This window comes from Phyllostomus hastatus, unplaced genomic scaffold (assembly GCF_019186645.2).
Source record: "Phyllostomus hastatus isolate PE091 unplaced genomic scaffold, TTU_PhHast_1.1 phas_scaffold_216, whole genome shotgun sequence".
NCBI classification, from domain to species: Eukaryota; Metazoa; Chordata; class Mammalia; order Chiroptera; family Phyllostomidae; genus Phyllostomus; species Phyllostomus hastatus.
In genome coordinates, this window is record NW_025334018.1 from 22,824,728 (window position 1) to 22,847,835 (window position 23,108).

A 23,108-nucleotide genomic window follows, 5' to 3' on the forward strand; every position below is an offset into this window, starting at 1 on the left:
CAGTCCTCTCCTCCTCCCCGCAGTCCTCGGCTTCCTCGCCAGGAGCACTGGACAGTCTGACCCTAGCCCCGATCCCAAACAGCTCGACCCGAAACTGCGGGCCATGCCTGCCGCTCCACCCACTCTGATCCTCTGCATTAAGTGGCAGCCTCGGAGAGCTCGGTCACCCCACTCATCCCAGCCGCAAGCCAGGTCTGGTTAAGCTGACGTCCCCCACGCACGGGTAGCGGCGGTAGCGAGGGGATGGGGCAGCGGGGAGGGTGTCTTCTGGGGCCTGGAGCCCAATAGTTCTTCGGATGCCCGACGTCTGTACTTCCTGGGGTAGCTTCCGAAGCCATCTCAGATGCACTGTCTCCACAGCATCCAGAAGCTATTATTTTCCGACCCTGCAATCACCTCTCCCCACCTCCCTCCAACCTCCTCCTCTCCAAGACGAGGCCCATTTTGTTTAGGGCCCACCCTCCACCAAAGGCCCAAGACACAACAGGTGAGCTGTACGTCTTCCTCCACGCCACCCCAGCCAGCCCCGAGGTCTCTTTCCGTCGGGAGTGAGCAGGTGACAGCAACACGGCCAGAGGATGAGAGTCTACTGGGAGGGCTTCCAGAAAAAAGTTTTATTCACCCTTAAAAAAAAAAAAGACCCAGTGACAAGATGACCTCCCTGTGGCTCTGGAGCTGGCCTTGTCTGGAGGTAATTTCCGAGATCACTAACATCTTCCCTTAAGGAGGAGGGAAGAGAGTCTTAGGTGGAAGCCATTGCCGGGAATGGCAGATGAACGAAAACCACATCCCGTGTAATATTCTTGCTTTTCATGCTGCACCAGGGGCCCTGCCTCTGGACTTCCAACCCTGTGTTAGTACGCCCAGGGGATTCTGAGCCCATCAAAACCTCACCTGTAAGGAGAGGGATAGTGTTTGCCTAATGGCCTTACTGTGAGGCTATAAGGTTAAGAGCATTAATGATGGAAGACTGAATACGACCTACTGGACACACCCTATCTAACCCACGGGTCTACAGAGGACTGAAGGCAAGCCTCGCCTGGGGGGAACGGGGCTCCCCAATCTTAGCATCTTCATATTGCCGCAATGCAGACTGGCCGGACATAAAAATAATGAAAGTCGGGCGGGGAGGTGTTGGCTTTGTGGTAAGATCAGGTGAATAGTAATTGTAAGGCAAGGCCTCCCCTCTCCAGCTGCCTCGAGCCACTAAGCTTCCACTCGGCCCAGGATCCGGGCAGAACTTGAGTGGATCACCCTCGGCTCCCCTGGCCACGAGGTGAGAGAGCTTTGAAACCGCCTGGAACGAAGCACCGGTACTAGGAAAGAACAGATTGGGTGATTGACCCTGATAAAGAATATTCCTGCCAAGGAGGACCCCTTGTGGGTAACTGGGCCCACATCCATAGCCAGAGTCTGGCAGCCGCTGTCTGCAGAGGCCTGGCAGGCAGGACGCATTTCAGGGAACAGCCGCCGCACGGGCGGGCCGCCTCCTGCACCGTGTTCGCCACGTCGGAGCCCAACCGCAGCAGGGACTTCCTGAGCTGCTACCTCCACCAATGGACGGAGACCCACCCCATCCAATCAGAGCTGCACGGCTGTACCGTCCTCGCGTCTCACGCACCGGACCAATCAGAGCAGCTTCACAACAACCAACCAAGACTCGTGATTCCAGCCAATCAGAACAGTACTGTTTTGACCAATCACAAGGTGCAGATTTGAATCCCTCATTTGCATAAAAATGGGCGCATCAAGAACCAGGGTGAGGACTTTCTGTATAAAAGGTCACCTCTGTGCCTTCTTGAAGGAATTTAAGATTTTCATCTGAGGTGGTTGCCCACGTTTGCAAACTGGTCACTTGCCTAAAGTCTCCCCTTTGACCGCACCCCGGGTTGGGGACTCCGGTTGGCACTGAGTTGGTGACAGGGACGTTTGTGGACGGGTGAGGGCCCTGAGTTCAATTCTTTGCACCAAGGTACCTTTTCCTGGCAAGCACTTTCAGCAAACGTCTGCACGTGCAGCAGAACACTTCCCGTGGTATGTTAAAGGGAAGAAAACAGCACTGTGTGCCACTGGGCGTCAGGTGGAACTCACAAAACTGTTAGGGCTGGAGTACCTGCTAACTGGAGCGCTCCCAGGCCCTTGGGCCTCATCACGGCCGGAAGTCCCACCTCCCCGGACCTTAACTTCCGTAATTCGAGCTTCCGCTCGGTTGGTAGCTGCGCGGAATCCAGAGTCCTCAGAGACCGGACTTCCGCCTCCGGGTCTAAACCCCGCCCAGCGTATGCAAGCCCCGCCCAGTAAGGCGTCGGACGTGTCGAGTTTGAGTCCTCTCAGCGCCCGTAGTTCCCGAACTACGACCGTTCCTCCTGGCTGTCCACGGGCCATCACGCATGCGTCATTCCGTTGAATGGGGGCCCTCCTCATCCTGATCGCCGCGGCAGGGGCGTTGGCCGCGGTCGTGGCCCTGCGGCTATGGCTCGTGCTTCATTCACAGGTCACTGTGCCCCGGAAGTCTGTCAGCCTCTTGGTGGTGGCCGGGTCCGGTAAGTATGGGGGCGGGGACCGTCGGGTTGTGGTGGGACTACAAACCCCAGAGTGCACCGCGACTCCTTCCCCGGTCTCCTCAGCGCTTTGTGCGCGTTGCTCGCCGGGAGTTGTAGTTTCTCCGGAACCGACCCCCAGCCATGCCCATTGCCTGCGGGCTGCTGCTGCTGCGGGGCCGCGACTCGAATGACGAATGAGCGCCTCGCACTTGTCTGTAATTACGCCTCTCTCCAGCGTGTAGTTGTCTGATAAACTATTAGTGAGCCGGGAGGACGCAGATGCCTCTTGATGCCAACATGCAATTTCCCTAAAGAATATGCTGCTGGTTTGCACCATCAGTCTAGGCATTTCGTCCTTAGTTTAGGGATCACGATCAGGGAGGCGAGGTGAGTTGTCACATTTAAATGCGACAGAAGTTCAAGTTCGAGCCTAAGTCCCCAGACTGACACGTGCGCTGTGCTCTCTGTCTGTGCCCGGCTCCTCCTGGAACCCGGGCAGCCGCGCTTCCCCTTCTCCTGCGGGACGACCGGTGTGTCCGGAGGACGCAGGCGCCCCGTGGGTTTGACGTTCCCCTGCTGCGTGCGCTGGGTCCCTGCCGGGAGCGCTCTCTTGCGGCGCAGGGAAGTGATGAGGGAGCGCGGACACAGGTCAGGGCCGCCCCCGCCCGAGGCTCGAGGCCAGAGTGAAGGCGACTAGGTTTGCACCGGCTGGTCGGCCAGCAGCCGGCTTTGCTTAGGTGGCACGTGGCCAGCGCGACAGGTGGCCGACCTTTTGGGTGTTTGTTCCGTGAAGGACACTCAGCTAACACAGCTGATTCTTTTCGATTCGTGCTCCTGAAGCGAAAGGGTTGCGATTCCGGGGACCGCACGGTGTCAGCAGTGGAACGCGCGGGTGTCCTCGGCTGTCTCCCACCCGGTCCTGCTCGGGGACGCTGCTGCGCCTCCTCCGCCATCCCTCGGACACACACGCCTCCCATCCGTCCTTCTCCAGCCCCTGTCCTGACACTCCCGCCCCGCCCAGCGGCCTCCCACTCCCACTAGCTTGGTCCTTGAGTCCCCTCCACCATCACTGGGGAGGGGTCTCCCCCACTCACCCCAAGGCTTAGCTTTTCCCAACCATGGGCTTCCCCCACCCCGCTCTAATTTCCCTGCTGCCCCATATCCCTCTGCCTCTCTCTGTGTGTCCCATCCCTCCCCCCTTCTCCGTAGCGTGAGGTGTGCCTTCCCCCGCTCGCCACCTGCCTCAGCACCTGCTGTGAGCGCTGGCTTTATATGGATGCACTGGTTACCCTCTTCCCCGCCTAAAAGCAGAGCTCACACCAGGGCACACATTCCTGTTTCCAGCCGCTCCTCCTGCCTCAGAGGTCAGCACGGGCGTAGCAGGTCAAGTAGCTGTGCCCGCCTGGCCTCCCCGGCTGAGGCTTCCTCTCCTCCTCCAGGCGGGCACACCACCGAGATGCTGAGGCTGCTCGGGCACTTGTCCAGCGCCTACCGCCCCAGGCACTACGTCATTGCCGACACGGACGAGTTCAGTGCCCAGAAGATACATTCTTTCGAACAGAGCCGAGCTGAGAGAGACCCCGGTACCACGGTAAGTGACCATTTCTGTTCCTGAGGAGGTTTCACGTGGTGGACTGGGTTTCGTCTTCCCGGGAAGCAATCCCGTGGCACTTGGGTGGGGATGCGGGTGTGGGAGACAGGTGAGGTGCGGAGGGTGACATCCAGGCTTCCGGCCGGAGCCACCACGAAATGGAGTTGCCCTCGACCTACGTGAGCAAGACCCCAGAGGCAGCGGGGGGACTCCACGCGGCGGGATGTCTGTGACCGCCCCAGCAAGCCGCGGGCTCTGCGGTCGGCTCCACGAGTGACGCTTGGAGGGAACCTGGTCCGGGATATCAGCTTGGCCGTCGTGTGTGTCTGCGTGACGGTGCGGACTTAGAGTGAGCAAGTGGGCGAGGCCACCCAGGGACTGAGTCTAGTTAGAGGCAGAACAGGACGAGCCCTGAGCCCCGAGGCACGGTGACCTTCCGGGACAGGGAGTGTCACTGTCACCGAAATGTCAGCTGCCACCCCCGCCCCCAACCCTGCAGGGCAGTCCGCCCCACCCCACCCCTGCCCAGGTCTCTGACCTGTCCTGCTCCCTCACCTCCTGCTGGGCACCGTCTGCTTCCTGCTTGTTTTCTTCTTGTCCCTGGCAGGGAAGGAATTCCCTTCCTCCCAGTGCAAAAGCACATGTTGAAGGTATGTAGTTACATTTCCTACAGCATTGTAATCTGTTCACGGGAGGAGCGTTTTCGGGTTCATTTAATTACATTACCTGCCAGAACCAAAGTCAAATTCACACTCTAACTGCAGGCACTTTTAGTGTGTCCTCCGGGTGGCAGTCTCCGCTGAACTGTTTGTAGACACAGCCCCCCACCCAGCCCCTCTCCCCCCCGCTCCTTGACGTAGCTGTACCCGCAGCTGCTTCCTGGCCCTACACGACGCTCCTGCCGTCTGCGGCTTCATGTGGCTCTCCGTGGCTGAGTTTCCCGGCCCCCTCCGGCAAGCCAGCACGGCTGTGCCGCCCGTGAGCCCGGGCCATGGCAGTGCCCTGTGCCCGGCGGGGGGTTGAGTGCTTGCCGCTCAGAGCACAGCTCACACCCAGTCCTGGGGAGATGCTGGCCCGCAGTGTGACCACGAGCCCACCCTTCCTGGAACCTCAGACCCTCCTAGAAATCAGAGGCTATGAGTTAACAGCCCAAGTAGCAGAGGGAATTTCTCTTGTTTGGTTTATAAGTTAATTGATATGCAGTTGATATGCAGTTATTCAGTGAACTTCTAAATGTTTTTGCTAGCTTGTAGGAAAGGTATTTAGATGCTGGCATTCACCTGGTCATGCAGGTGTAAGCATGCAGCAGATTGAAAACTGGATTTTAACTTAAGAATGTTAAGTTAATAGTTTTGTTAATTCCAAGGTGGAGATCACCTCCTGTGTTGCAGAAACTTCACTGAGATTACTCCTTGGTCCACTGTAGTTTTTTTAATGGTATTTAAAGTCTTCAGGTACAAGATTCACCTTATTTATATGTACACAAGAATGAAAATAAATCATTGTTTCTGTGCTTTATTTATCTATTCTTAGAGAGAGGGGAGGGGGGAGAGAAACACCGTTCTGGGACCCGGCCTGCAGCCCAGGCACGGGCCCTGACTGGGAACTGAACCGGCGACCTCTCGCTTCGCGAGATGACGCCCAGCCCATGGAGCCGCGCTGGCCAGGGCTCTGCTCACTTCAAGCCCTGCCGGCTGCCCTTGTTTCTCTGAGCAGTTTCCCTTGGGAGACACGGGCTTCCCTTGGGAGAAGTGCCTCAGCCCCCTGGAATAAAGCTGTCGGAAAGGCAAGTAGCAGAAAAGCAAAATTTAAAAAACCCTGAACATTAGCTGTGCAATTACTTACATGAAAGCATATCTTGCAGAGCCTTCTGAAGAAAACATAGTTCCCCAGGGGTGAGCTCTAAAGCAAAGGTGGCCGAAGCCACGCTTCGGAAAGACCGGGTGGGACCTCTCCGAGCGGAACTGGTCACCAGCTCGGGTCTGCGAGGCCGCGGGGGAAACTCGGACCCTCCCTCCTCTCCAAGCGCAGCGGACCCTGGCCAGCTGTGTCTCAGCGGGACGTCCCCCCCCCACCCCCCACACCCTGGAGACGGGAGCAGGGGCCCAGGGGCAGGGCACAGTCTGGTACTAGACACATCGAGCAGCAGTTTTACAAGTTTCCAAATGTCCTACCATAAGCGAGGGTCTTACTTTGATTAGAGAAAAGGCTAAAAAACAAGGAGAAAGCCCCACCGAGCAACCTGCTGACAGGAAAGGGCGGGCAGGCCGTGCCCACGCATGCATGCTTGGGGGTGCTGCTGGCTGGGACGTGAACGCAGCGCACACACACGCACCGTGAGGGGCCGTCGGAACGTTTGCGTGGTCTGGGGGCCAGGGCGCGCCTGCCGCTTCAAACGGACTGCGAGGAGGCGCGGGTGGAGGGTGGGGACCAGCGGGACTGGGACCGGGGAGACGGGCAGCGGGCCGAGGGAGCCAGGGCACCAGCAGGGGTGGGAAGCTGGGGTGGGGGGGTCCTGGCCTTGGCTGAAAGCTGGGTCAGTAGGGTTTCTGGTTGCTGGGGGCGGGGGGGTGGGCGAGAAAACAAGACAAGCAAGCAGAACGCGCGGCCTGTGGTCAGAGCAGCAGTGAGGATGGGGCAGCCACCATGGACCCAGGGAGGCCCTGCCGGCTCTCTCCCCTTCTTCTCTCCCCCTCCCACCCCCAGAGGGCCCCTCAGCTTCAGAAGCGGCCGCCTGGGCCAGCAGGAGTGGACGGACTGCTGTCACTGTGGGCTCCGGTGCCCCGCCCCCTGCCCAGTCACTGTCATCCCGAGGGCCGCCACCAGGTGGCAGTGCACAGCCGCGCATCAGGGCTGGTGGGCAGACCTGTGGCTCTTCTGAATGGACAGTCCCCACACGGACCCCACTTCCCCGCTCTCACAGGGACTCCGGGGAGCCAGGCCAGCCCGGGAGGAGTTGGGGATCCTCGGCAGGGCAGTGAAGGCGGTCGTGGGTGGCGGCCGCTGCGCAGAGCCAGCTGGGAGCGGAGGAGACAGGGACTTCAAGGGGGGTGGGCGGTCAGCACCCTCAGGCGTCTCACTGAGCCGAGGGCGCTGGAGGGGGTGGCAAGACCACAGGCACCTGCGGCTTCCAACATGGGGTGGGAGGGAGGGCAGAACCCCCAGGCTGGGGGGTTGGGGTGGCTTCCCAAGGAAGATCGGGGGTCCGACCGGGGACACAGCGTGGGGAAAGGGGGGACGTGGAGCGGGCAGGCCCCGCGCGGACCAGAGGAGGGCGTGTGGGCGTGTGACGAGAGCAGCGGTGGCGGGGGCGTGGGGACGGAGTGGGGAGGCGACAAGGCAGGTTCCGCCGACTTTGGAAGGTCATCTGGGAGCCCTTTAGTGCGGCAGGGTTCCGTGAGGATCGGGCCGTCTGAAGGCTGCGCAGAGGGGGAGGGTCGTCTGGTGTGCGGCTGATGGTTGGTTTTCGTTTGTGTCTTTGAACATCTTCTAAGACGACAGTCAGAGAACAGCGAGGGTTGTGTTTTAGAAGTAGAGCTGAGACGAGAGAAACGCCGCCGTGGGAGGAACACCTGCTGACAGGAAACAGCTGCTCTGGCAACAGCCCAAACACGCGGCGTGAGCACCGGTGCTCTGGGGGCGGCCCCGCGGGTCAGGGGCAGGCTGGCCTGGCCGCCGCCCGAGCCCCAGGCGGTGCTGGGGTGGCGTCTCCCAGCCAGGTGTCTGGGGCAGTGTGCCGGCTGCAGGGCTCCTCGGTCAGCCGGTGGTGGGCCCAGAGCCGTCGGGACGGCCCCCTTCCCACACCCCCAGGGCCGCCCCCGGGTGGGGCGCCGGCCACCTGGCCCATCCCTGCCGTTGGGGGGCTCCCTGCAGTCTGGGAGTTACGTGTTACAGCCCCGGTCTCACACGACCGCACCCTTAGCGTGTGGCTGCCGTGTGTTTGCGCTTTCCCCTTTGTAACGAGCCGTACCCGTGTGAAGACGAGCACCCCCGACGCGGAAGCCCGTTCGGAGCGGGGCGGGGTGGGGGGGGGCGTCTGGAGAAGAAGAAACCGCCGTGGTGCGCTGCAGGTGCGGACCCACCCCGACGCGGCCGTTTCAGTGACGGAGTGACTGTTCTCAGAACAGCACGTCACATAGACGGGGACACAGCTCTGAAGTACTTCAGTGATTCAACGTCCGAAATCCCCTCCCGAACCTTAAGGGTCCCCTCGCCACGACCCCAGGAAGGGCGAGGCTTCCCTTGGACCAGAGCCGGGTCACCGGGGCCGGAGCACCTGAACCACACACCGCACTCCCTGCAGCTGCTGGTGCCTGGCGCTCCCCCGGCGCGGCGCCGGGTGAATGGCACGGGCCCCTAGCGCGTGCCGAGCTACGGCAGACCCTCGCCCTGGCCCTGGCCCTGGCCTCCCGCCGTTGCCCCAGCGTGAGGACGGACCAAGACGGCCCGTGTCGGCGTCGGAGAGACGCGAGGCTTCTCTTCCCAGGAGCAAACACCCGCCTGGTGGCCTCGGCTGGGTGACGTTCCCAGTCGTGCGTGGTGGCCGGGCTCGGGGTTGTCCCGTGCTGGTTAGGCCCTTCTGGGCCCCCCAGAAGTGGGAGCTAGAGGTGGTGAAGGGGGCGGGCTGAAGTCCCACCCAAACTGCTGGGCCGAGGCTGGGAGACAGGGACCCACCCAAGGGAGACCGGTGCCTGCGGGCCTCAGGCAGGGACCGGAAGCTGGGAGCAGGCCGCTGGCGTGCCTTGGGCGGGGCCTCCGACTCCGTGCACCGGGCGGTGATCCCTCCAGGAGCAGGCGGCTTCTCCCTTTCCCGGGCCGGCCTCTCCAGCCAGGGGATGCCTCTGCGGGCGGCCTCCAGGCCTCAACCCCCGGGCCGAGAGCCGGCCCTGCCGTCACCGCGGCTGGTGTGGGCACCGAGGTCTGGGGAGCCGGGTGCCCCCAGCGTGGTGGGCTGCTTGTCTGCAGGGCCCCGTCTGCAGCCGCCGCGCACGCACAGAGACGTGTCCCTGGCGCGGCGAGCTCGGGCTGTCCCGATGTCGGAGCGACGGTGGGCCCGTCCAGTGCCCTGTTAGCGTGCGTCAGCCCTTGCATTGTTAGGAGACCGCCGTGGGAGAAAGCTGCAACCGCTGCGGGCTGAACGGAACGTTGCCGCTCCGGCTTTGACGTGTGTCGAGCCAGAGCCCATGGCAGGGTGGCGCTCCCCAAGCCGTCAACGTGCCGCAGGTTCCGGGGCGCGGTGACAGTGAGGAGCACCTCGCAGGCCGTGGCGTCCGCTCCGCTGTGGTCTGCGGAGCCCTCGGGGCTCCCAGGTGGGGTTGTTTCTGTCCCGGTCACTGCAGCCCTCTGTAGAGTCCCCCATGACCCCGGGCCGGCCAGAGCCCCCTCTGTAGAGTCCCCCATGACCCCCAGGCCGGCCAGCCCCGTCTGGGGTTCCCAGCGGCGAGGCCGTTCCGGCTGGTGCCGTGGAAGTCGCCAGCTGTCACCCCTGTCAGCACCCAGCCCAGGGCTTCTCCTCCTGTCAGAGGAAGGAGGGCTCTGAAAACCTCGTCTGCCCTCTGCGTCTGTCTGTCACGCTGCTCCAGTGCTCGCTCTCGGCAGCCCCGCCCCTGCACCTCGCCCCTGCATGCTCACGCAGGTGCCGGTCACGGTGGTGCGTGGGGCCATGGGGGCGCTGTGGGGCGTGGCCCTGCCCTTCTGCGTCTGGGGGCTCGGGTGGGTGGCTGGGTGGACAGACAAATGATAGGCGGGGACAGGTGTTTTGCTGTTTGGCAGAGCGAGAACAGGACAGAGTCTCACTTTTACATTCCTCTTTCCTCCTCTTTTCCGCTCCTGCCCACTGTGGGCCAGAGGGGGCCTCATTGCTGCAGGGTGAGCCCTGGACTTACTTCCCAGACCTGCGTCGCCACGTGGCTGCCAGCAGGGGTCGCAGCAGGGGGCGCAGCAGTGCTTGCCAGGAGAGCCCTGGGGTCCGAGGTTCAGCAGAAACATCTGACTGTCCCCCTAGGACTCCGTTTTTGTTCCATTTTTATTCCGTTTCTCCCCAGAAAGGGCTGGTGCGCGAGCCTCCAGTGAGGATCCAGGCACAGGACAGAGGGCAGAAGAGGGGGGAGTGCGGGAGCCCTAGAGCTGGGGGAGGGGCGCCCACCGGGGGGGCCGGCGAGCTGCAGGCAGAGGCTCGCGCACGCCTTCCTGCCACGCAGCAGGCGCCTCCAGGCGCAGCCTAGAAAACCTCCGGCCGTCACCCAGAGACGTGTGCCTTGTGCCGCGGGAAGCCGAGAAAGCGTCCTGGCTGGACCCACGAGCAGCGGGGGTGGGCGTCAGGAACGGTCCGGGAAGCGCCGTGCGCAGAGGCCGCCCGTGGGGCCCTGGCGCCGGCGGCCCGCTGACCCGGTTTCCGCTCTCCTTGCAGCGGCCCGAGTACCACATCCACCGCATCCCCCGGAGCCGCGAGGTCCAGCAGTCCTGGCTGTCCACCGTGTTCACCACCCTGCGCGCCGCCTGGCTCTCCTTTCCGCTGACCTACCGCCTGAAGCCAGACCTGGTGCGTAGCGGCCCCCCCACGGCCCCGCGGCCGTGCGCCCGGCAGACCCGCCCGGCAGACCCGCTGCGGGCGAGTGCTGGTGTGCCCTGCCGGCGCGGGGTGCAGTGACCTGGGGCTGACGTCCGCGGGGCTCTGGGGGCGGCCTGGCCTCGGCCTCTGACCCCTCGAGGGGGAGGAGGGGCTGCGGGCCCACTCGGCTCGTCCCCCGAGCTCGGGGCCTCGGTCTTGGCCTTACAGCGAGAGGGCTGGATGGGCGTCTCTCGGCTTCCTTCTAACCAAACCGAACACTCTACGAGGACTGTGGACGGGCCTGTGAAAGTGGAGGGTGTTCCTGGAGGGAGGGGGGGAGAGAGCGTGGGGCTCCTCCTTCCATTCTGCCCTGGACCCGTTTAAACACGCGACCCTCACCCGGTCGGCTGCCCCGCCACGGCCGGCCTCCCGGGCGGAGCCCCCTCGTGCGCTGAAGCCCCTCTGGTGGGGACTGAAGGCCACGGCCACGGGCCTGGCTACTCCTCAGGGAGCCAGACCACCCCGCGAGGGCCCCCAGGGTCCGCCCTGGGTGCCTCTGGTTGTCCTGTGGCCTGTCGCAGAGCGCTGTCTCGTCCTACCTCTGGGGCCACCTCGAAGGAAAAGTCTCTCCTTTCGGGCGGGAACGCCGACCAGGTGCCCCTCCCCTTCGCCCGGCCCGCGCAGGCTGAGCCCGGGGCCTGCCTCTGCGTCTCACTCGGTCATGGTCCTCACCGCCCCGGAGCGCGTGGGGGCAGCAGGGCAGGTCACGCTTCTCCCCTGGGGACCCCGTCTGGGACGCGGCGCTCACGTCTGCTGGGTGCCGTGCCCCTGAGGTCTGTGCGGCTGTCCCTGGCGTCTCGAGGCTCGAGGGTGGGGCCCCAGGACGCGGAGCAGCTAGCCCAGAGTCAGTGCTGGGGCCGGAGCACGGGGCTGGGGCCGGGACCCCGGCCTTGACCGCTGCGCCACCTCTCTGGGCGGAAACCACGCGGGACGTGCCCGGCTGTTTGACGTGTAAACCCCTCTGAAACCCACCGTGCCACACGTGTTTCTCTCTCTCGACCGCTGCGGAGGGCGGCTCCCGGCCGTGTGCCTCTGCCCGAGCCCCGGCCGCACCCCGAAAGGGCGTGCTGCACTGCACGTGAACCGCGTCTCGGCCCGTGCACACCTCAGGAGGGGCGCACTGGGTGCAGACGTGCACGGTCCCCGAGAGCACCACAGCGCGCGGCCTCTGCGCCTCTGCGCCTCTGCGGCCTCTGCGCGGCACTGCGCTCCCGGGCCGCAGCCTCGGGGGCTTGCCGCCTCCGCACCTCTGCCGGTCCCCCGCCCGGCGGGCCTGCCGGGAGGCCGGGACGCTCTGTCCCCACTTCGGGGCCCCGCCGAGGGCGCCCGCCAGTCCTGGCCCCCCACACTCCTCCCTGTGCGCTCCCCTGCCCACCCCCACCCCAGGAGCACACGGAGCACACAGAGCACACGGAGCACGCAGCGCACACGGAGCATGCAGCGCACACGGAGCACGCAGCGCACACGGAGCACGTGGAGCACACGGAGCATGCAGCGCACACGGAGCACGCAGCGCACACGGAGCACGCAGCGCACACGGAGCACGCAGCGATCCGCCCGTGGGACACTCTCCGCAGCTCACTGCCCTGCCCCCGAGACCCCGAGGTTTGCTCACTGCCGTCTCTTCTTTAGCCCCTCCCCAGAGGGGGGTCCTGGAGGGCGTCCCGGGAGAGCAGGCTGACGCCCCACTGTCCGGCAGACGTGCCCCCGCGGGGAAGCGAGTCTGTCCCGGAGGAGGCGGAGGAGGCTGACTCGGTGACCCGTGTCCGCCGAGGGCGTCCCCAGGCTGGCTGCTGCTGCTGAAGGGGACTGGGGCAAGGAGCTCTGCACACAGACGGGAACGCTGGTTTAAAGTTTCATCGAGTGGAGGGTGAACCTCAGATTCTCCGCGTGCAACACACTGGGAGGAGCGGACCAGCCCAGCCGACGCCCCGCCTCTGCCGACGCCCGGGCCGGTGCGATGCGCCGAGACGCGTCTCCGTGTGTCCACGACGCGCCCCCTCCCACTTCACGTGAACAGAGGCCATCCTCCCCGGAGTCACTTTTTCCCGTGGTTCTCACCCAGTGTGAGCTGGGAAATGTCTAAGTTCACGGCGGCCCGCGGTCAGCATGGACAGTGGGTTATTGTCCGCAAGCAGGACACCGAGATTTTTTTTAACTGGGCGTTTTCGGTGGTGAGTCACAGACCGGGCGGCACTGGCCGCACTGGTTGCCTCGTCTGTCGCACTTTTATTGGCCTGTTGATCGGCACGCGTTGGAAACACGAACGAGGCCCATTGACTCCCTGACGATAACCAGTGCGGGGACCTGGCTTCCCCGCTGCTGCCCTGGCTCCTGCCCCCTCTGCACGGCGGCCTTCGTCCGGCGTTGCGTGTCCTGGCGGTCAGACCCCTCACGACACGTGCAGAGGAGACCTGGCTGCACACAGGCAGGCTCCGCTGACCCGGGATGACCGTCTGTGAGTGGAATTAAGGGAGAGGGAGGTTTTCAGGCCGAGTCACGTCAGAACAACTGGCCACGCCGTCTGCTGCCTCGAGTGTCCCGAGACTCACGAGACCGGGCTGGGAGCCGTCCGGCGACGTCTGGTCAGCGGCGGTCCCCGCGGAGCGGCCACGTGCTCGGGGCACAGAGGTCAGGCCGGGGCCCCTTCTCCCAGCGTGGCCCCTGGGCCCTCCCCGCCCGTTCAGCGGCCCCGTGGGGACTCGAGGGGCTGGCCTGACAACAGTCCAGTCCCCGGGGCGGGAGCCATGGGGGTGGCGGAAACCCTCTGGTTCCCTCGGGCTGACGCCCGCTCTCCGAGCCGTGTGGGCTGGCAGCTGTGCCCCGGCACGCCGGCTCGGTGACGGCCCGGGGCTGCCTCCTGCCAGCAGTGACATCTGCAGTCTGAACAGGGTGGCTTCTGGTCAGCGTTCTGGACGACCTCAGCGCACAGGCCGTCCGAGTCGGGCTGGGCCCGTCGGTCCGAGACTGCTCCGCCATCTCTGGCTCCCCTCCCGGGACTCCCCGCGCCGGAAACTGGGCTTCTCCCCTTTCCCGGGGCCTGTCCCACCCGGCACGGCACGGCGGGCCGGCCTCCGGCTGCGGAAGCCGTGTGGCTCTGTGCCCCCGTGCCCTGTCCTTCCGCTCTGCCTGCGTGGCCCCCGAGTTGTCAGGGCCCCAGCCGTCCCAGGGGCCTCCTCCTCCCAGGTGGAGGCTGGCGGGTGTCCCGTGGTGGCAGGGGCACAGAACCCCGCCGTGAGCGCAGCAGGAGGAGGAGCGGAGCCCGGTGGAAACGGGGCTGCTTCCGGAGGGGGCTGCTTCCGGAGGGGTCCGCTGTGCGGGCAGTGGGAGGCGTGAACCCGAGAGACGGGGCCCGTGGGGGTGGGCAGCTGGGCGGAGGGGGGGGGAGGGAAGGGCAGGCTTTGGGGTGCGGCGTCCGGGGCTGTCCGGTGTCCTGCGGGTCGGCAGAGCTCTGTGTGCAGCCTCCGAAAGTCCCCGAAGTGACCTTCTGTTCAGTGTGTTTCAAGGGTGCCTTCCTCTGCTCTGAGGGCGGAGAGGGGACAGGGGAGAGGGGAGCACCAGGGCACCGCAGGACGCGGCGTGGGCGGGGCTGCGGCCCCAGCCGTGGGAGGGGTCCCCCGGGAGGCAGCCCGGGCGCGGGGGAACGGGTGCCAACTGCGAGCTCCTTGAGGCCTGACTTGCACCCTGGTGCCCGCGCCAGCGCCGGAGCCCTCGGGGTTCAGTGCGAGTTGAAGGGGAGGGGCCGGGTCACGGGGTGGAGGGGGCGGAAGTGGCCGCTCCAGGCTTTGAAGTGGGGGAAGGAGGAACAGGAAAAACACGTTGTGTGGCCGCACCTGGCTGGCTTGTGCGCCCGCCAGCCTGACCCTGGAGTTCTTCTCTGGGTGTCTCTGACCGCCTCCGTCAGAGCAGCCAGGGAAAGCGCCAGGAGCCCCTCACCCCCCTGCAGCAGGGGCAGCCGTGTCCCCTCTGGCGCTGCGACAACATCCGCGAGCAGTGGGAGGCGCACCCGCCGAGGGCCGGAGCGGGGGCCGTGGGTGCCCTCACCCGCCTGGACCGTCCCCGGCCAGAGTCACTGTGGTCTGATGCCCACGTGTCAAGGAGCCACTTAAGTGTTTTTTACTGTATTTAAAAAAAAAAAAAGATTCCCACTCAGTGTTTTCTAACAGCCCCTGGGGACACTGTGCCCTCGCCTTCTTGCCCCACCCCCGAGCCCGTGGGTGAGAGGCCTCTGTTTAGGCTGTCGCTTCCTCTGCGGGGGTTTGCTTTCCGGCCCTTTCTGTCTCCCGGCCTCCGGGCGTAACTCCTGCCGGTGCAGCCCGACGCCTCCTGGCGCGGCTCTTCCTGGTGTCACACAGGGTGGGGCTGTTCTGTGGGGCTCCGCCAGCCGCAGAGAGAGCTGCCCTCCGCGTGCGACCCCAGCTGCACCGGGACAGTGTCTCCTGAGGGGACCGTCCCGTCCCGTCCCCGTCTCCCCCGCAGCACCAGCGGGGCCAGCTCCAACCCTCTCCCGGGCCCAGGAGCGAGGCCTGCCCGCCTGTCCGACCGGACCCATGAGTGGGTCGAGCAAACTGACCACCGTGGGTTTCCTGAGGGACTGGCGAGCCCCTTGCGGATTTCACCGCGTGGGCTCCCGGAGCGGGCCGTGTCACGTGCTTCTGGGGGGCGGGAGGGTCTCCATCAGAGACGGCAGGAGCGCGGGCAGGTGCTGCCCACTCGTAAACGGAAAGGAGCTCCCTGCTGCTGCTGCTGCGGGGCCTCGGCCTGGGAGAGAGCGCGGGTCAGGGCAGGCCTGTCGGTGGGGGCGTGGGGGCGGGCGCTGACGTCAGCACTGACGTGTGTGCACTTCTGCCGGGAGGGGCGGAGCCTGCCGTGCGGCCAAGGGCAGCACGTTCCCCTCGGCAGCACGGTGCCACGTCGCCTTCCGGTCTCCCCGGTCTCCCCGGTCTCCCGTGTGTCGAAGCCGCTCGCACGGACCTGGGACAGAGCGCTGCTTTGTGCACAGCGCGTGCGCAGCTGCGGGAGGGGGCAGGTCTGCTCTCGGGGCCGCGTCCCTCCCTGCCTCCCCCCCCCACCCCCCCCGCAGACGCCCCCTGAACGTGCAGGGCTCCTGTGGCCCTCCTTCTGTGGGCCCCCCCTTCCCCGGGCTGCACCGTGAGCGCGGCAGCGCCCGGGGCCGAGTCTCCTGCCCGCGTCCCTCCTGCCCTGTGGCCGAGCCGGGGCCAGGCGCTCGGACGGGCCTGCGATCCGTGAGGCCGGGAGCCGGGCGGGGCCCCAGGGGACCGCGTCCTCCAACCACAAGGGCCAGGGCTCCTGAGTCCCCGCCCGGGGCCGGGTTCTGTCACTGTGCTTCTCCCTCGCTCTCACACAGCCAGAGTTTCTTAAAGGTTTATTTATTTACTTAATTTATTTTCAGGGAGTGGGGAGGAGAGGGAGAAAGACAAGGAGAGACGTCAGTGTGAGAGAGGAACGTCAGTGGCTGCCTCTCACACACGTCCAGACCTGACCGGGGACCTAGGCCGCAGCCCAGCCCGGTGCCCTGACCAGGGATCCAACCGGCGACCTTTCGTCGGTGGGACGGCGCCCAGCCCTCTGAGCCACCCCAGGAGGCAGGAGGGCCGCGGCCAGAAAGAACCTGCGAGGGTTCGTGTGCACCCTTCTGACCGAGAACTAAGGTGTCAGGTGGCCCTCCGTCCGAGTCCGTCAGTTCACGGTGCGGGGGACGCGTCTGGGCACGGGTCACCTGAGGGGCGCCGCGGGCCGGCCGTCCGCCGGGCCAGCAGGGGCTCGGCGCACGGGTGCCCGTGCCCACGAGGCAAGGACCCGGAGAAAACGCCGCTCATGGGACGAGTCCTGGCCTTGCTTTGAAGTCGACCGGTTCTCCCTGTTCAGAAAGGAAGTCCCCGGTTCTCCATGGTCCCCGCTCCCCCGTTTTACCTGCTGGAAGGGTCTGCGCCCCACCTTGGCCCGTGGCGGGGGTCTGCCCCGGGCTCTCTGCGGGAACTTCAAGTGGTCGCTCACAGTGGCCAGAGTCGCGCCCTCAACTACCTCCCGGCGTCCCCTCTGCCCGGGAGCAAGTCCCGCCAGGGCCGGGCCTGGTGGCGGGCACCGCGGCCCCACACAGACGCCGGATGCGGCGCCCGCCGTCCCCTGGAGGCTGGCCTGAGTCTCCGCTGTGCGGCCTGGCCTCGTCACCTAACAAGCACCCTCGTCGGCCTGTCCCAACGCCATGGTGGCCACGCCCACCCGGAGGGCTGCCGTCGGGTCCAGCGGGGTCACTCCACGGAGCGCCACGCTGGGGCACGGTATGTGCAGAGGTCAGGGGCTGCCCCCCACCTGCAGGGACGAGCCTGGGGGCGCAGAGGCCGCCCCCACCCTGGCACCCGCGCCCTCGGGCGAGCTCCTGCGCCGGCCGCCCGGGGTGGGGGAGCGCTGGGCCTCGGGAAGCAGGCGTCTCCCTGAAAGTGCCGCAGGGTGCTGGAGCGCAGTGGGAAAAGGCGGGCCCGGAAGGCAGGAAGCTGGCACCTGGACCGCGTGTCCGGGGGACAGGAAAGCGCCAAGGCTCCGTTTCCCCCGCAGAGCGCGGCGGCGGCCGGGCAGCCGTGGAAACAGCAAGGGGCTGGCCCGGCCGTGATCCCCAATGGTGACGCCGGGCAGCCCTGGCTTTGCCATCCAGACCGAAGAACATCGGGCCGTAGTGGGACCTCACGCTACTTGCTGGGCTGGCTCCTCAGGGCAAAGACCCGAAAAGCCAGCCCGGCGCGGCCTCCACCAGCTCAGCTCGCTGCCAGCCCTACACTCGGAGGCGGAGCCAGGCCGTGGGCCCCTCGGGGTGTAGGGTCGTCCTCGTGTGCGTGGGGACTGCAGCCGGGCTTCCCCGAGATGGGAGGGGACTCGGGAGCCCGACGCCTGTGCGTCTCTGCGCCCCGTCTCCCCGTCTGCCAGCCCCGGAGCTCAGGCCCCGCAAGGAGGATCCCTGGAAGCTAGGGGCCCAGGCTCCCAGCAGGGCTGCACAGCCAGTCTCGTTTCCTCGTCCTGCCGGCAGGCCTGTGTGCCCCCTGTGGCCAGGGACTTCCAGGGCCCCGCAGGGCAGGGCAGGGCAGGGCAGGAAGGCCGGAGCCCCCTGGGAGGAAGGAGCCCTTGGCAGGATTGTTTCAGGCATGTCCCCTCAAGCAAAGGAAACAAATGGGGAAAAAAAATAAACGAATGAGACTACAGCAAACTAAAAAGGTTTTGTACAGAAAAGGAAATTAAATCCCCCCCAAAATGGGCAATGGGCATGTGAAGAGATACTCAACATCACTTATTGTCAGGAGAATGCAAGACAAACAGCAAGGAGACGTCACCCCCCCCCCCGTCAGAACGGCCGTCATCAATAAATCCACAAGCAACACGTGCTGGTGAGGACGCGGGGGAAAGGGACCCTCGTGCACTGTGGGTGGGAATGCAGGCTGGGGCAGCCCCTGTGGGAAACAGTGTGGAATTTTCTCAGAAGAGTGAAGATGGATCTGCCTTTTGGTCCAGTAGTTCCACTTCTGGGATTGTACCCGAAGAACGCGAACACGCTGACCTGCAGACACCTGCAGCCTCGGGTTCGCTGCAGCGCCACGTGCAGCAGCCAGGTGATGGGCGCACCCCAGGTCTCCACGGCAGACGGCCAGACCGACGAGCAGCGGCACACACCTCCGGTGGAATATTGCTTGGCCGTGAAAAAGAGTGGAAGCGATAGAGAAGAGCAACACACAGCCGGCCAGTGGGTGCTGGCTGAGCGGCAGGCACTGTGCCCACGGGCCCCATGGCACAGGATGGGCACCCAGGCACAGCGGGGGAGGGGCCTGCGGCGGGCACAGAGCGGTGAGCGAGAGAGCTCAGCACAGCCCCACGGGCTGCAAAGCGCGTGGCTGGCTACACATTGCATCTGGACGAGGAATTATTCAAGACTTAGACAAACTTAAAAAATCTGTTTCGGCCAAGATGGAGGCATAGGTAGACACACTGTGCCTCCTTGCACAACCAAAAGAAGGACAACAAATTTAAAAACCAAAAACAACCAGAACTGCCAGAAAACCAAACTGTACGGAAGCCCAACAACCAAGGAGTTAAAGAAGAAACACTCACCCAGATGGGCGGGAGGGGCAGAGACGGGCCGCTGGGCAGAGAGGACTGTGGCAAGGCGGCAGCTGGCGGAGCGGGCAGCCCCACATTCGTGTGCGGATAAACCGGGAGGAACAACTGGGGAGCGAGGCAGACCACACAACCCAGGGCCCCAGCTCGGGGAACTGAAGCCTCAAGACCTTTGACTGAAAAAACCTGCGGGGGTTGCAGCGGCGGGAGAAACTCCAGCCTCACAGGAGAGTTCATTGGAGAGACCCACAGGGTCCTAGAACGTACACAAACCCACCCACCCAGAACCAGCACCAGAAGGGCCCAGTTTGCTGGTGGGGAGCAGGGGAAGTGACTGAGAGCCCACGGAGAGCCCAGCAAGCAGCACTGTTCCCTCTCGGACCCCTCCCCCACACCCAGCGTCACAACACACCGCCGTGGGTTGTCCCGCCCTAAGGCTCCGCCCCTTACTACGTAACAGGCACGACGAGACAAAGCAATATGGCCCAAATGAGAGAACAGGTCAAAGCCCCAGAAAAAAATGCAACTAAGTGACAAAGAGATAGCCAGCCTATCAGATGCACAGTTCAGAACACGGGTCATCATCAGGATGCTCACAGAATTGGTTGAGTAAGGTCGCAAAACAGAAAAAAGTGAAGGCTATGAAAAGTGAACTAAAGGGAAACAAAAGTGACGAGAAGGAAACCAGGACTCAGATCAACAGTTTGGACCAGAAGGAAGAAATAAGCATTCAACCAGAACAAAACAAAGAAACATGAATTTTAAAAAATGAGAAGGCTTAGGAACCTCCAGGACATCTTTAAACATTCCAACATCCAAATCATAGGGGTGCCAGAAGGAGAAGAGGAAGAAATGGAAAACTTGAAAACATAATGAAGGAGAACTTCCCTAATCTGGCAAAGGAAATAGACTTCCGGGAAGTCCAGGAAGCTCAGAGAGTCCCAAAGAAGTTGAACCCAAGGAAGCACACACCAAGGCACATCATAATTAAGTTACCCAAGATTAAAGAGAAAGTGAGAATCTTAAATGCAGCAAGAGAAAAGGAGAGAGTTACCTACAAAGGAGTGCCCATAAGACTTATCAACTGATTTCTGAAAAGAAACTTTATAAGCAAGAAGGGGCTGTACAGAAGTATTTGAGTGTCTCAGGTTCGATTCCCAGTCAGGCCATGGCCCCCAGCAACCGCACATTGTTTCTCTCTCTCTCTCTCTCCCTCCCTTCCCTCTCTAAAAATAGATAAATAAAATCTTTTTTTTTTAAAGAAGTATTTGAAGTCATGAAAGGCAAGGACCTACATCCGAGATTACTCTGTCCAGCAGAGCTTTCATTCAGAATGGAAGGGCAGATCAGGTGCTTCCCAGACAAGGTCAAGTTCAAGGAGTTCACCATCACCAAGCCCTTATTATATGAAATGTTCAAGGGACTTCTCTAAGAAAAAGAAGATAAAAAATATGAACAGTAAAATGACAACAAACTTAGAACTATTAACAATCTAACCTAAAAAACAAAACAAAAACCAACTAAGCAAACGACTAGAACAGGGACAGAATCACAGAAATGGAGACCACATGGAGGGCCATCAGTGGGGAGGGGAGAATGGGGAGAAGGCACAGGGAATAAGGAGCATGAGTGGTAGCCAGAAAGTAGACAGGGGGAGGGCAAGAATAGTGTGGGAAATGGAGAAGCCGAAGAACTTACACATGAACTAAAGGCGGGGAGTGTGGGTGGGTGGGAGGGGTGTGCAGGGCGGGGGGGGGGCGGGTGGAGGGGAGAAATGGGACAGCTGTAGTAGCATAGCCAACACAACACATAATTTTTCAAACGTAAAATACCCCTCCTAACGCGTGACGGTGTGTGGTGCGGGGTGCCTCGCTGAGCCCAGGGCGCCGAGCTCTGACCCCGCCCCCCGCCCCCCCCCCAGGTGCTGTGCAACGGGCCGGGCACCTGCGTGCCGGTGTGCGCGGCGGCGCTGCTGCTGGGGCTGCTGGGCCTGAAGAAGGTGCTCCTGGTCTACGTGGAGAGCGTCTGCCGCGTGGAGCGCCTGTCCCTGTCCGGCGCCCTCCTGCGCCCCTTCTGCGACTACTTCCTGGTGCAGTGGCCCACGCTGAAGGAGAAGCACCCCGGCTCCGTGTTCCTGGGGCGGCTCGTCTGACGGGCGGCGGCCTGCCCCCTCCGACCCCGCGGCCCCGCTGTCGGCCACAGGACGCGTGTGTCGCGAAGCCGTCTGAGCGCCCGGGGGACTGTCGGTCGTCGGGAGAGGAGTGTGGCACCCAGGGAGGCGCCGGGTGCTCCTGTGGGACGCACGTCAGCCCCAGCCTGTGTGCGTGGCTCTGGGGACTGAGCACCAGCCTGCGAACCACAGGGTCCCCGGTTCGATTCCCAGTCAGGGCACGTGCCTGGGCTGCGGGCCGGGTCCTCGGTGGGGGCGCATGAGAAGCAACCGCGCATGGGCGTTTCTCTCCCTCCCTGCCTCCCTCCCCTCCCCCTCTCTAAACAAATAAAATCTTTAAAAAGAGACAAACATTAATAAACCATTCAGTACTCACGCCTCTGTGCGCCAGACTTCTCGTCTACATCGAAGAATCGCTCAGAAGTTACCTGCTGACTAGTTTAGTCATATTTTCTCCTAGAACTAAATGCAGACTCCGTATGATTAGCATTCTTTTTAACCGGTACTCTGCGTTGTGAAAGAAAGGTGTTTGTCTTTGTTCGACCCAGTGGGCTGCGTTTCCTGTGTGGCCCCCGCAACCCACCCCCCCCCAGCAGAGAGGAAGTGGCCGGGAAGTGCCTCCCTGGCTGCGCCCTCCCAGCCCCGGGGCCACGGACAGAAACCAGCCTCTCCCCTGGCCCTTCGGCCTGGCACTGTCGGCTCCTGGCCTCCATCCCCAGGACCTTTGGGAAGCTCTTGTGTAATGGCTGAAATGAATTGAAAGGTGACCGTTGCCGTAGCAGTAAACACGTGGCTCTGTGTATCCGGAATCCAAACTCTCAGAACCGTTTCCGAGGGTGTGTTAGGCAGTGTGCAGGGCCAGGCCCGCCAGTCTCGGCCGTCCCGGGACGCCCGGGCTCGGGAGGGTGTGCGCCGCCCACACTCTGCGGGTGCTGGCCGGACGCCAGGGGCCCGCCTGGGCACTTCCCACACGCTCGCTCAGTCAGCCCCCGCCAGCACGCGGCCAGGCGGCGACGCGCTCCGTGCAGCAGGGCCCGCTCGAGCGCCTGCCCTCCTCCTGACGCCCGTCCGCACCTGCGCGGGTTGCACCTGGCGTGGGTCGCACCTGGCGTGGGTCGCACCTGGCGCGGGTCGCACCTGCTGCGGGACCTGGCCAGGCAGCCCCTGCCCCCTCCAACCCCTGTCCCTTCCACGGAGCCACCCAACGAGAAGACCCCTGGCCGTAGTCGAGGGGTTTATCTCCTCCTCTCAGATCTTTGTCACAAGTGGGACGCCAGCCTCACAAGGAAACGCGAAGACCTCGCGGGAGCGGCTGCCTTTCGGCGAGAAGAGCCGCGCCTGCCCCCACGGCGTGAGGCGAAGGTGCCGGGGCGGCCTCCCCGATCCGGCCGAGAGCCGCGGGCAGGAGGAGGAGACGCAGGGGCCGCCCTGGAGCCTCGACGCGGCGCCCCTGAGCCCTAGCTCCGGCCATCCCCATGGGCCACGGGCTGGACCCCGAAGCAGACATGGCCCGTGACACTCCCCGGAGGGAAGGTGACGGATGCTCCAGGGACAGTGGCGCCCCCTGCTCCGTACTTTCTCCCGAGGGGGCGCTGGGGCAGAGGCAGGCGGTGAACTTGGGCTCTGGCCCATTCAGGTGCTGCTGTCCGCCCGGGGCTGCGCCCCAGCCCCGCGGGCGGTCCTGCCGCAGAGGCCCCGTGGTGGCCGGAGCCCACGGCGCTCGGGCCACGGGAGTGGCAGAAAAGACACCATGAGTTTCCCCAGCAGCCACGTCCCTGGTGCTGCGCGTGCGGGCCCTCCGCTGGGACCGCGTTTAGCCGGGACGTGGGGGAAAGCCTCGCGGGCTCTGCCGCGGCGTGTGGCGGCACCGGGGGGCTCGGGCCGCGGGGCCGCACTCGGGGCCCGGCCCACGCGCTGCCGAGCGTGGCTGCCACTGCTCCCCGAGCCCTCGGCGCGAGCCCGGCAAAGCAGAGGCGCGAGGACGGCCGTGCCCGGTCCCCGGCGCGAGCCGAAGACGGCAGAAGCCAGCGTGCCCCTCCCGGCGTGACTCCCTCAGGGACGCAGCTCTTTCCT

The 23,108-nt window shown here is 64.1% G+C and overlaps 2 protein-coding genes across 2 annotated transcripts in view; one reads left to right on the forward strand and one right to left on the reverse strand.

Moving 5' to 3' along the window:
• LOC123804322 (TLC domain-containing protein 4-like) overlaps window positions 1–2,184 on the reverse strand; it is a 50,362-nt gene extending 48,178 nt beyond the window's left edge. The window contains exon 1 of the mRNA XM_045816467.1: window positions 2,114–2,184. The gene's annotated coding sequence lies outside the window, so the exon portion shown is untranslated. The remainder of the gene's footprint in view (window positions 1–2,113) is intronic.
• Window positions 2,185–2,310: 126 nt separating this feature from the next.
• Window positions 2,311–21,410, forward strand: ALG14 (ALG14 UDP-N-acetylglucosaminyltransferase subunit). Its single transcript, XM_045861647.1, has 4 exons — window positions 2,311–2,543; window positions 3,983–4,134; window positions 10,544–10,675; window positions 20,787–21,410. Exons 1-4 carry the CDS (start codon window positions 2,408–2,410, stop codon window positions 21,015–21,017), a joined length of 651 nt encoding a protein of 216 aa, XP_045717603.1. The 5' UTR covers window positions 2,311–2,407; the 3' UTR covers window positions 21,018–21,410.
• Window positions 21,411–23,108: the final 1,698 nt, after the last annotated feature.